The sequence below is a fragment of the Camellia sinensis genome, chromosome 3 (genome assembly GCF_055761805.1).
Source record: "Camellia sinensis isolate YWXY chromosome 3, ASM5576180v1, whole genome shotgun sequence".
Lineage (NCBI taxonomy): Eukaryota > Viridiplantae > Streptophyta > Magnoliopsida > Ericales > Theaceae > Camellia > Camellia sinensis.
Window position 1 is genome coordinate 93,123,917 of NC_138963.1, and position 12,697 is coordinate 93,136,613.

General features: G+C 34.5%; 2 protein-coding genes across 2 annotated transcripts; both read left to right on the top strand.

The window, feature by feature from the left end:
• The first annotated feature begins 615 nt into the window (after positions 1-615).
• Positions 616-1,709, top strand: LOC114269109 (uncharacterized). The gene is made up of 3 exons (XM_082918242.1): positions 616-1,042; positions 1,258-1,311; positions 1,375-1,709. Exons 1-3 carry the CDS (start codon positions 616-618, stop codon positions 1,707-1,709), a joined length of 816 nt encoding a protein of 271 aa, XP_082774368.1.
• Positions 1,710-1,832: 123 nt separating this feature from the next.
• Positions 1,833-2,303, top strand: LOC145821690 (uncharacterized). Its single transcript, XM_082918243.1, has one exon. It carries the CDS (start codon positions 1,833-1,835, stop codon positions 2,301-2,303), a length of 471 nt encoding a protein of 156 aa, XP_082774369.1.
• The last annotated feature ends 10,394 nt before the right edge of the window (positions 2,304-12,697 follow it).

Sequence of the window (12,697 nt, forward strand, 5' to 3'; positions counted from 1 at the left end):
ACTCATTGCCTGGACATCCTAATTGTACATTGGACAACAATGAGGATTTAGATTTGTTGTTGGCATTAGTTGTGCGTTTTGATTCAAAGTGTATTGATGTTGTTGTGAGAGTAAAAGACTCAACCATTGACTGTGGTTATCTCAACCAAAGATTGGATTATGGAGAAAGAGAGTCATTGTTGGATCTTGAAGTTTGTGATATTGCATTGTCTCATGACAGCAGTAAGTCTGTGAACTTGTCAAACAGAGCATCTACATCCTCCAAAAGGAATTCGAGGTTGGAGGTTGAAGAAGAGGTTGATATGTTATCATCATTTTGTCGACACAAGGAAAAAGTACTGTTGTCTGCTGGTTGGGCAGTTAGTATTACACATGTAGGAAAGGAATTTGAAGGTGGAATTGTTGAATTTCGTAATGCATTGTCGAAGTTTTCTATTGAGTACGAATTTGATTTCATATTTGTTAAGAATGATAAAGTTCGTGTTACCACACAATGTTTGTTTAGAGAGACAAAAGGTTATATATGGAATGTTCATGGTAGAGTGGAGAATGCTAATGGGTTCTTTTATAGAAGGAAGTTGAACAATGTCCACACGTGGTGCTGAAGTACGTACGATGAATCATTCTCGTATGAGTTCTGATTTAGTTACTGATTTGATTGTTGAAGGTGTTCATGATAATCCATTGACACGTCCAGATCATGTTGTTTGGGATTTTAAGTTAGGGTATGGGCTGAGAGTTAGTTATCGTCAAGCTTGGTTGGGGTTAGAGAAAGCAAAAGGTGAGATTTTTGGAGACTACTTAATGTCATTTGACCAGTTAAGATGGTATGTGGATGTTGCAAAGAGTTGTAATCTAGGGAGCTACATTAAGTTTAAGTGTAATGATGATACTAAACGGTTTAAGAGATTATTTGTTTCTTTTCATGGTTCCATTAGTGGATTTGATTATTGTCGATCTCTCTTATTCCTTGATGGCACGTTTTTGAAGGGAAGATTTAGAGGAAATTTACTTGCTGCCACAGGAAAAGATGGAAATCAAGGTACATAAGAAATTTGTTTTCTCTGTTCTAAAATTGAGAAAGTTCTCAGTTTAGAAATATGATTGAATGTTTTAAATTTTATATAATATTGTTGTTGTATATGCATTTTTATTTTTTCAGTTATTCATTTTAGTGTTTGATATTTTGAATGTTAAAGTGTTACCATTTTCTAAGAATAATAGAATATTTTCATTTTTTCTATTTTGTACATGCAGGGTTCTTTCCTGTTTGTTTTGTAGTTGCTGGCTCAGAGAATCAAGATAACTGGCGTTGGTTTTTGGAGCATTTGAGTAGAATTGTTTCACCATAACGAAATATTACATTTGTGTCAGATCGTAACCTTGGATTAGTTGAAGTATTGCCAAAGGTTTTCCCAATGACTTTCCATGCTTATTGTTTATATCATTTGAAGATGAACTTGATGCATCATTTGCGTGGTATGTTTCATGGATTGAAAGAAAAGCTGATCACTCTGTTTGGGAAATGTGCATATGCTCCAACTGACGAAACATTTCATCAATGTTTGGTTGAGTTAAAGACTAAAGGTGGGTCAAGAGTTGAAAAGTTTTTAGATGACATACCATATGATCATTGGAGTAATGCATATTTTCGAGGGCAATGCTTTGGAGAGATGTGGTCAAATGTAGCTGAATATTTCAATTCGTAGATACGAGAAGAACGCCACTTGCCTATCACAAAGTTGATTGATAGTGTAAGAATTAAGTTGATGAGGAAAATTGCTAAGAGGACAAAATTTGTTAATAAATGGAATGATTTGATATGCCCTAAAATGGAGTCCAAGTTGCATGATGGTTTTAATACTTCGAGGCCATGGATTGTTAGTTCATCTGGAAATGATGTCTATGAGGTGCATTCACATCCATCTGTTTCAGTTGACATTAGTAGAGGAATATGTTCTTGTGGCGAGTGGCAGTTGAAAGGGTTTCCATGTGCACATGCAGTTGGTGCTATACAAATGAGTGGACATGATTTGAGTTTATTTGTTGATCAATACTTCTATGTTCAAAGTTATCAAGAGTCCTATTCTTTTCCCATATATCATGTTCCTTCAATTTGGAAACCAGATTGTAATGTTGATGGTGATAGTGAAGTTGTTCTTCCTCCTTTGTCTAAGAAGCAACCAGGAAGGCCAAATAAGAAGAGGATTCGTTTGAATGGTGAGAAAGTAAGGCAAATTACTTGTACTAGATGTGGGAAGGTTGGCAATCACAATAAGAAATCGTGTAAGGAGGCTTTGTGATTTTTTGTAGCTGTTTTGTGATTGTAAAAATTTCGTATTCATAAATTTCTTGAAGTAGCAGTTTGTATTGTTGAGCCCTGAGTAATAATCTTCTATGTTTTGAATAAAGTGACATTGAATTGAAAGTGAAAATATTCTTAGTTTCAAATTTTAATTTTGAAATTGTTTGTGATAATATTGTTTGGTTGGCTTTCGTAAATAAACTTGACTGTTGAATCTTTGTTTTGAAGATTATGTGAACACTGTATAAAAAGTGAACATATTCTCAGTTTAAGTTTTTAGTTCAAAATAGCTAATTTTGTGATGATCGTGTGAGGCTCTTGTTATGAATTGGAACTAGTTATAAATGTGATCAATTGAATGAATGTAAATTAATATTCTAAATAGATGTGGTCAATGCTATATGTTTTGATTAAAGTAACAGTGGACTGAAAGTGAAAATATTCTTTGTTTCGAATTTAAGTTTTTCAAATTGTCATAATATTGTGAGGTAGCAAATAAATTGTTGTAATAATATTGTTGTTTGAAAATTGAGTGATCTGTATAAAACTGAAAATATTCTCAGTTTTAAAGTTTCTAAGTTTGAAAATAAGTGATTGTGACAATATTGTGAGGCAACAAAACACTGCATAAAAACTGAAAATATAAACAAAAACATCAACAAAGCACTGATTGTGATACAATAAAGTCTTGTGTCCACTATTTTCACATGCAATACTATTTTCACTTCCCATATAGTAGTGTGAGGAATAGGATAATAGAAACTAAGAATATGGACAAAAACATCAACAAAGCTCGGGTGTATATATCTTTGAGAGTATGACAAAATATTCCATTACACATCATAGAAATTGTAATATGTTTGTTAGGTAATATGCTTAGAACTATTTACAAAAACATTAGTCATTGTATCAGAGTGTTATAAAAAAGAGTTCATTGAGTTACACATCAAAAAAGATTTCATTGAATGTTGCAATCCTGACTCTACTTGACTCTGATTGATCTTTGTGGATCACTGAGGAACTCATGTACCATGTCTGTTCTGAGTCTTGTGGATGTGCCTAGTGGTAATGTGTTTCGAATTAGTTAATGCCTCATGTGTTGTCTTATGATGTAGCAAACAATAATTCCACAGTCATTCCTACAGAAATCATTTTTGACACAGTTAGGGAAAAAACAAATTTTTTTGAAAAAGATATTAAAATTTGGTAGTTATAATAAAATAACATACGTCATTGCTTCTTGTTGAGGGTTGTCTTTGGTTGATTCAATCTTGACATCAGGATTCCATGCTTTTTCTGCTTGACAAGGTGTATCCTTCATGTATTGATGGATGATTTTTTGCTGTAAAAAACATCAATATAAAGTATGTAATGATTTACATCTGATTATTGTAATGGTAATCTAAAATTGTTCTTACTAGTTGATTTGCAACGTTGTAGTGCTTGTCCTTTCCTTTTCTTGGTCTCAAAGAGTTGAAATGTTTCCAAGTCCCCAAGTGTTTGTCGATAACAAGTAATATCCAATGATTAAAATTGTGGATGGGGATATGGATGTATCTAGATGGAAGGGATTCTTGCAAAGTATTTTTCAAAATCTTTTTCCTTTGTTCTAAAGTTTTCTTCTTCAACATTGGCTGTTTTTTTACAAAAAATATGTGAATATTCATAGTAATGGTACGAACTCAATATTCAAATGTCGATGAAAAACAACAAAGCATGATTAACTACGATTTATAACTCAAATTGTTTTGAAATTTGAGTATATTCCCAGCAATGATACCAAAATCAAAATTTGAGAACATTCACAACAATGATAACAAACACAAAAAATCTACTTTGAAACCAAAATTGAACGGAAGATAAAGTATAGAATTGACACATGCACATTTATTCCTTACCCAATATAGACTTGATAGTATGAAAGACTTGCCATTGTGCTCTGCTCCATCACCAAAATGCTGTGCTTGTGGTTTTCTTTCAAGAATCTCAACATATGCATCAATTGTCTATCAAATTGAAACACAAAAGTGATGTTAACAAATTAATGAGAAGTTTTTCAGTGTTAAAATATTACAAATATTATACGTACACAGCTAGATATGTCTGTCCCTTTTACTAAGTTCTTGATATCATTAATAAACACACAATTGTCATAACTTGCGCCAAACCATATACAAGCACTACAAAACAATAAAAAATGTGTTAATAATTAAGTCAAAATATTTTTAGAAAACAGAGCTATTTCTCAGTTTCATTTCATGTATTTGTACTACATGAAAAATTGAAAGATTTATGTAAGATTATACCTTGATTCTGTTTGCTTTTCTTTCCAAAGAATTTGTAGTTTATATTTATCTTCAGGAGGTAGCAATTGAGCCACAGCATACTGGTTTGAAATTGTCTCATCTTTGTGTTCTTTCTCTTTCTGTACTTTAACTTTCTTGCCTCTATACTCATAATCTGATATCTCAGTAGTCTTCCTTGCTTTAGCTTTGATATTTTTAATCATGGAATTCTATAGATTTGTTTGTCTTGATTATGTCAGATCATCGGCTTTTATTGCACAAACTTTTTGGGTTAAGTCATGGACTTCTTCCTTCACTAACTGATTCTGCAACTGAGAATTTTGACAATCTTTCACATTTGTATTTGTCTCACAATGTTTTGTTGCAAAACATTGTTGTGTTATCTCATGGACCTCTTTCTGATGGAGCTCTTTGTCCACCACTTCAAAATTTTCATGGACCTCTTTCTGTAGCACTTGAGAATTTTCATCGTTTATTGTATGACCTTCATTGTTTGCATCTGCCCCATAATGTTTTACTCCACAAACTTCTTGGGTTATTTTTAGCTTTGATATTTTTAATCATGGAATTCTATAGATTTGTTTGTCTTGATTATGTCAGATCATCGGCTTTTATTGCACAAACTTTTTGGGTTAAGTCATGGACTTCTTCCTTCACTAACTGATTCTGCAACTGAGAATTTTGACAATCTTTCACATTTGTATTTGTCTCACAATGTTTTGTTGCAAAACGTTGTTGTGTTATCTCATGGACCTTTTTCTGATGGAGCTCTTTGTCCACCACTTCAAAATTTTCATGGACCTCTTTCTGCAGCACTTGAGAATTTTCATCGTTTATTGTATGACCTTCATTGTTTGCATCTGCCCCAGAATGTTTTACTCCACAAACTTCTTGGGTTATCTCATGGACCTCTTTTTCAACCAATTGGTTATGCAATCGAGAATTTTCATCTTTCAATTGTTGTATTTGTGCTGTGAGTAGCCTGTTATCCTCTTCAAGTTTATTTATGTAGATGGTCTTCACTGTGTTGTCAAGTTGCAAATTGTTGTTCTCAGTTTGAAGTTTCTCAAGTGTTTGTTGATGAATTTGTTCTTCTCCCTCAGGTGCATCATTGAGTATAATGTTGTAGAAGCCATTAAAGTCTTCATTTGCTGGCTTTTGTTCTTGGTGGCATTCTTCAGCATATTGACCATCTTCTTCTTCATCTTCTTCATCTTCTTCAGAATCTTCTTCTTCTTCTTCAGTATTTTCAACATCTTGTTTTTGTTGTTCTTGTTCTTGTACTTCTTGTTCTTCTTCTTCAGCATCTTCTTTTTCTTCGTCTTTAGTATTTTCAGCATCTTCTTTTTCTTCTTCTTCAGTGTCATCAAGTTCTTCATCACTTTCCTCACTCAATTGAGCACTAGTTACCTATAGGTCAACATACAATAGATATTAGTTTTTGAAATAATTGAAGTTTAGGAAACTAAAAAGTTTCTCAGTAATAATTCAGTGTATAAAAATAGGGATTTTTCCTAACTTGAATTGAAATTCAAATGAGATGAGGATGTGACCTATCTTGTTGTCAGCTGATGTAGTGATATGACTTTCATACGCTTATGTAATTTGATAAGATTCCACTTGATCACCCTTGGGCATGCTTCGCTAACTTCAGGGTGGATGATCAGTGTGTGCTCACACAACCAATACTACAAAGCAAATGTAAAGAATTTTTGTCATTTGAATAAGAAATAATACTATCTGTTATTAACAACAAACTAATAGAATAAAGTAAAGATGTACTTACTAAGAGAGCCATAACACATCCTGTAACTTTTGCTGGATTTTTGTGGTATTTTTCAATTGAAGATATCAATGTGTTCCTTATTGCTTCTACCCAATTGTATTTTCTCATTGAGTTTATGTCTTCCATGTAATTAAGAAATACTCATCCAACTGTTGTTCCTGATGTGGAGGAAAAAAGCTTCAAACAAGTATACATACATAGCATCCTTATCACATCTTCAGTGTCTTCTTTCTTCTTGTTTTTCAATGCTTTTTGCAACAAGTCTATGATGGTTGTGCTCGATAGCCTTTCAGTTTGCATAGATCTTCTTGTCAGAAATGATGATATACTTTTATTTCCATAACCAAGATGCATCGGCTCATCTCCACGAGATATACTGAAGATGGACTTGATGTCTTCTATTGTTAGCTTTACAGTTTCTGGTCCTAACTAGAAAGAACCACTGCTGCCTAGTTGGTATGTTTGAATTATTTTCAATGCAATGTCATCATGTTTTTTGCATTGTTTATAATTTATCTTGTTTTTCAATATTGCATCAAACAATAACCAAAATGGGGTTTTCTTCAAGATATTAATATGCTCATTCCTGAGTTTGATGTGCTGTAATAGCTTCACTATTGTCACCATGTTTGATCTGAAAGTTAATCTCCATTCTCTACGCTTTCTCTTTTGCTCTTTATCCGTTGAAGTTGATTTTTTATGTTTTCTTATCGTTTTCTTTGCATTACTTTTTAGTCTTGGGGTTTTCATGAGTTGCTTTCTTGTACGAAAAATCAACATAGACAAGATATAAACACTGAGAATGTGTCCTAAAAGAATCAATCCAATGTCATTCTCATGAAGTCTAAATTTGATAACATTCATGGCTATAAAAACAAAATCAAAACTTAAATTGAAAGCAAGAGAAGATGATTAACTAGGTTTTTTCACTAAATTGATTCAAAATATGAGAACATTCATAGCAATCGCAGCAAAAATCAACATTGAAACTTTTATTGGAAGCAAGAGAACATGATTGACTAGGGTTTTCAGTCAAATTGATTGAAAACTTGAGAAAATTCACAACAATCATGTCAAACTCAATATTGAAACCTAAATAGAAATCAAGAGAAAATGATTAAGTCCGGGTTTTCACTCAAATTGACTAAGAATCTGAGAACATTAACAACAATCGTACGAAAATCAACATTGAAACCCAAATTCAAACCAAGAGAATATGATTCAGTAAGGTTTTTTACTTAAATTGTCTAAGAATCTGAGAACATTCACAGGAATCATACGAAAATCAACATTGAAAGCTAAATTGAAACTAGAGAATCTGATTCACTAAGGTTTTTTACTCAAATTGTCTAAGAATTTGAGAACATTCACAGGAATCGTGCCAAAATCAACAATGAAAGTTAAATTGAAACCAAGAGAATATGATTAACTAAGGTTTTTCACTCGAATTGATTGAAAATCTGAGAATGTTGACAGCAATGGTACCACACACAACATTGAAACCTAAATTCAAAGTAATAGGATATGATTAACTAGGGTTTTTTTATTCAAATTGATTCAGATTGAAACCCAAATTGAAACCAAGAGAATATGATTCACTAAGGTTTTTTAACTCAAATTGTCTAAGAATCTAAGAACATTCACAGGAATCGTACCAAAATCAACAATGAAAGCTAAATTGAAACCAATAGAATATGATTAACTAAGGTTTTTCACTGAAATTGATTGAAAATATGAGAACATTGACAGTAATGGTACCACACTCAACATTGATTCAAAATATGAGAATATGATTCACTAAGGTTTTTTTACTCAAATTGTCTAAGATTCTGAGAACATTCATAGGAATCGTACCAAAATCAACAATGAAAGCTAAATTGAAACCAATAAAATATGATTAACTAAGGTTTTTCACTGAAATTGATTGAAAATATGAGAACATTGACAGCAATGATACCACACTCAACATTGAAACCTAAATTGAAAGGAATAGGATATGATTAAGTAGGGTTTTGCACTCAAATTGATTCAGAATATGAGAACATTCACAGCAATCACAGCAAAATCAACATTGAAACTTAAATTGGAAGTAAGAGAACATGATTAACTAGAGTTTTTAGTCAAATTGATTGAAAACTTGAGAAAATTCACAGCAATCATGTCAAACTCAATATTGAAACCTAAATTGAAATCAAGAGAATATGGATTAAGTCCGGGTTTTCACTCAAATTGACTAAGAATTTGATAACATTAACAACAATCGTACGAAAATCAACATTGAAACCCAAATTCAAACCAAGAGAATATGATTCAGTAAGGTTTTTTACTCAAATTGTCTAAGAATCTAAGAACATTCATAGGAATCGTACAAAAATCAACATTGAAAGCTAAATTGAAACCAGGGAATATGATTCACTAAGGTTTTTTACTCAAAGTGTCTAAGAATTTGAGAACATTCACAGGAATCGTGCCAAAATCAACAATGAAAGCTAAATTGAAACCAAGAGAAGATGATTAACTAAGGTTTTTCACTGAAATTGATTGAAAATTTGAGAACATTGGCAGTAATGGTACCACACACAACATTGAAACCTAAATTGAAAGGAATATGATATGATTAAGTAGGGTTTTTCACTCAAATTGATTTAGAATATAAGAACATTCAAAGCAATCACAGCAAAATCAACATTGAAACTTAAATTGAAAGGAAGAGAACATGATTAACTAGGGTTTTTCACTTAATTTCAGTAAGAATCTGAGAACATTAATAGCAATGGTAGCCAAATCAACATTGAATCCTAAATTGAAAGTAAGAGAAGATGATTAATTAGGGTTTTTCACTCAAATTCAATATGAATCTGAAAACATTAACAACAATGGTACTAAAATCAACATTGAAAACTAAATTGAAAGTAAGAGAACATGATTAACTAGGGTTTTTCACTGAAATTCACTAAGAATCTGAGAATATTAACAGTTGTAGACACCCTATTTTTGACCGTCCTCAAGACTTGGTTGTGTTTGCAGGTACATCCAGCCACAAGTTCGATTGTTCGTTGAGTGCTCGACTTTCGTAGCGGAACGTCACAGGTTTGAGCTTTCCAAACCCTATATCCTTTCTGCCCCATTTTTGGACCATGTGTTGGTCCTTCCAGCATAATTCTCTTGGTGCACTGTCGGCCATCCTATGCTACTGTATAGCGATCCCGGTTTCCCCTTTTCTTTAACTGTTGTATCCGGACTTAGGTTCCATGGAGTTGGTTGTCATGTATATCTTGTTTACATCCTTTACTCCTTGTATTCGAGTCTTGGGTTGTGTTGGGCGAGTTTGTTACAGGTTGGTTGGACATACAAACCAAGAGTAGTTGTCCAGATTTTGGCCTTCACGCTCGAGCGGGGATTTTGACGCTCGAGCGGGCCTTTCGTTGTTTTCTATCCGCTCGAGCGGGGTTTTCGACGCTCGAGCGTAGTTTTCCATCTTCCAATATCTCCTCTGCAGAGTTGTACGCTCGAGCGGGAGTTTTGACGCTCGAGCCTGAGGGTTGACGCTCGAGCGGAGGCCTGGTTTTGTAAAAGTTCTGGGAGTGTGTATTCGCCGCTCGAGCGGGATTGTTGACGCTCGAGCGGGAGTCTGTGAGTGACGCTCGAGCGGGGCGACTGGGTTAAAGCTCCGTGTTTTGACTTTTCAAATCACTTTTTCCATTTCTCTTCTCTCTCTTACTTTTCCAAAAACCCCATTGTTGAGCTTCTCACTCTAGGACTCTACTTTCTCTCTAGGTATTGATCTAGTAGGAGTGGTTTGCTCACCTTTGGCCTTTACAAAAGAGTTGTTGATCGTCGAGGGCTACCTTTTGATCCGAAAAGTTTGTGGTTTGGAGCACTTCCGTTTTCTTCGTCTTCTCGGTTGGGAGTCATCTTTGGAGGTAGGGATAACCTACTCCTTACTATGGGTTTTGTCTTTAAATTTTAGTAGTTTGAGATGTTGGAGTTAGTTTGGTAATTTTGTGGAAGTTTGAGACTTTTGTGCAAATTTACAAAGTTGGGGTTTTAACTATATAAAAGCCTAGATGCGTGTTTGGCATGGAAAAGTGGAATTAATGTTAAAACATTAATGAAAATGGAACCTAAGGGTTGAAATGTTAATTATGGAAAATGCCCTAATTACATTGGTTAATTAATTTGTAAAATTAATTGTGAGCAATGAGGAATTGAATTGGAAATGTTGAGATTGGGAATACATGGGATTAAAGGATGTAGTTGGATTTTATGTCACTCACCTAGTTAGAAATGTCGATTTTATATCCATTTGTTGCATTTATTTTCTGTATAGAAATAACTGCTTTGGGCTATCGATGGAGGATAGTCTTGGTTGTTGTAGACAATGCATGATGATTAAGCAAACTAAAACTAATCACCGGAATGTGTCATTGAGTATGACGGTTGAATGAATACATTAAATGTTATGTATTGGTTGATGATGTGTATAATTATTGTTTATATGCATTGTGTTGTGTTGAAGGAGATAGGGGATGTACTCCGCGGTTTAGGGGAAGATAGGGGATGGACCTCTAAACCGGATGTTGTTGGGAGGAGATAGGGGATGGACTCCGTAGATAAAGCTCATATGCTTATCTAGTGATGTATTGACAGAGCTCATATGCTTGTCATTAGAAGTGTGATAGTGCTCATATGCATATCTGTGGAAGTGATGATATAGCTTGTATGCTTATCTGTTGTTGTGTGATATAGCTAGTATGCTTATCTATTATGGAATGGGAAGTGTTTGATATGAGTTACTGTCTCATATGAGTTATTTGGCCAGGTTCTGAGCCATGGTTATAAATTGAGAATTTGAAAGGAATTGGAAAATGAATGGTAATATGGACTTGTATGTCATGAAAATGTAAAGTGTGATAAGGAAAAGTATCAGTGTTGGCCATCTATCAACTGCTAATCTTTTAGTCACTGTTCATATTTGGTTTAGTATATTTCTACTGGGCTGTGGCTCACCCTATATGGGAATATCATTTTCAGGTACAGGTAGCATGCCACCTCCAAGGACGTAGCTTGGGAGGCTAGAGGCAGGCGGACTTTTGTTGTTTTATTTCTTGATGTATTACATGTATATTCAAGCCAAGGGCTTAATGTGTAAATGAGTTAGCACTCTTTTGTTGTAACCAAGTGTTAACTTGGAAAGCTGTAAGGCCGTAGGGCATTTGCTTTTGTTGATTAACATGTAATACTTTTGTAAAGAACTACTCTGATGAATAGAAGAATGTTTATCTTTATTACCAATGCATGTCTATATTGATGGGTTTAATGTGTTATTTTGAGGGCGTTACATACTGTCGGCCATGCCTTTGTTACTGTTGACCATTGATGAGGCTTGCCGGCCATCAATGAGCGATTGCCGGCTACCACTGATGGCCGGCAGACCCCTTGTCTCAGCAGGTTTCACGCCAGATCTTTTGAGCCAGCTGGTTTTCACTCATCTCTCCTTCGTATGGGGGGATGAGCCCCTTTCCAAGCTTGTTTAACAAGCTTTGCATTGTTTTTCTTCTATATGAGGAGAGACTCTCCCTCCCTACTAGAGGTCATCCATTTTTAGAGAAGTTGTATCTCTCTCTCTCTCTCTCTCTCTATTTCTCATTGTCTCTCTCTATATTGCATAGAATAGTGCTCTAAAGTCCATTTTTCTTGCACTTTTGCACTACAACACATAGGGGTACACCACCATCTTTGAGCTGAGGTTCTTGGGAGTGTTACTTGAGCTCTGAAACTTGGTTTTTAGCCTCAGAGCTTGCTGTTTTTGAAGTTGAACTTCAAGGGTGAGTATATTCTCCTTTTTAGCATTTATTTGTACCTCACTTTGGCCATCCTTGCATATTGTTTTAGGCCTTACTTTCAACTGAAAAAATTTCTATTTTTGCATGCTTTAGACCTTTGTTTAAGGTCACTTTTTCGTTGGGGGTGGTTTACCCCCTCTTAGGCCTTGTTAGGCCTTGTTTTGAGCCATCCCTTTAGGCTCTTGTTGAAGCCTTTGCATGACCTTTCTACCACTAAAATCTAGAGGATTTTCAGTGGTGGGAAGGTGGTTTTGGTGTCCTAAATAGGAGAGGGTCATCCCCTCTCCTTTGTGTCTTGTTTACTTGCTTTGAATGCCTCATGTGTGAGCACCTTTGATAAGTTTATGTTGGCCATATCTTAGCTTGTACATGGCCTTATTTTAGCATGGCATGCCATAGTTTTTACTTGGTTTTGTCACTCCATGCATGGTTAATACACTTGTAGTGTAAATCT

What these genes read in the sequence shown, in the direction of transcription:
- LOC145821690 (XM_082918243.1), top strand. Translation starts at nt 1,833, where the DNA reads ATGGAGTCCAAGTTGCATGATGGTTTTAATACTTCGAGGCCATGGATT.
- LOC114269109 (XM_082918242.1), top strand. Translation starts at nt 616, where the DNA reads ATGAATCATTCTCGTATGAGTTCTGATTTAGTTACTGATTTGATTGTT. An exon ending in AGGAAAAGATGGAAATCAAG is followed by an intron (nt 1,043 to 1,257) that starts GTACATAAGAAA and finishes TTGTACATGCAG; the next exon opens with GGTTCTTTCCTGTTTGTTTT. An exon ending in AGAGAATCAAGATAACTGGC is followed by an intron (nt 1,312 to 1,374) that starts GTTGGTTTTTGG and finishes CATTTGTGTCAG; the next exon opens with ATCGTAACCTTGGATTAGTT.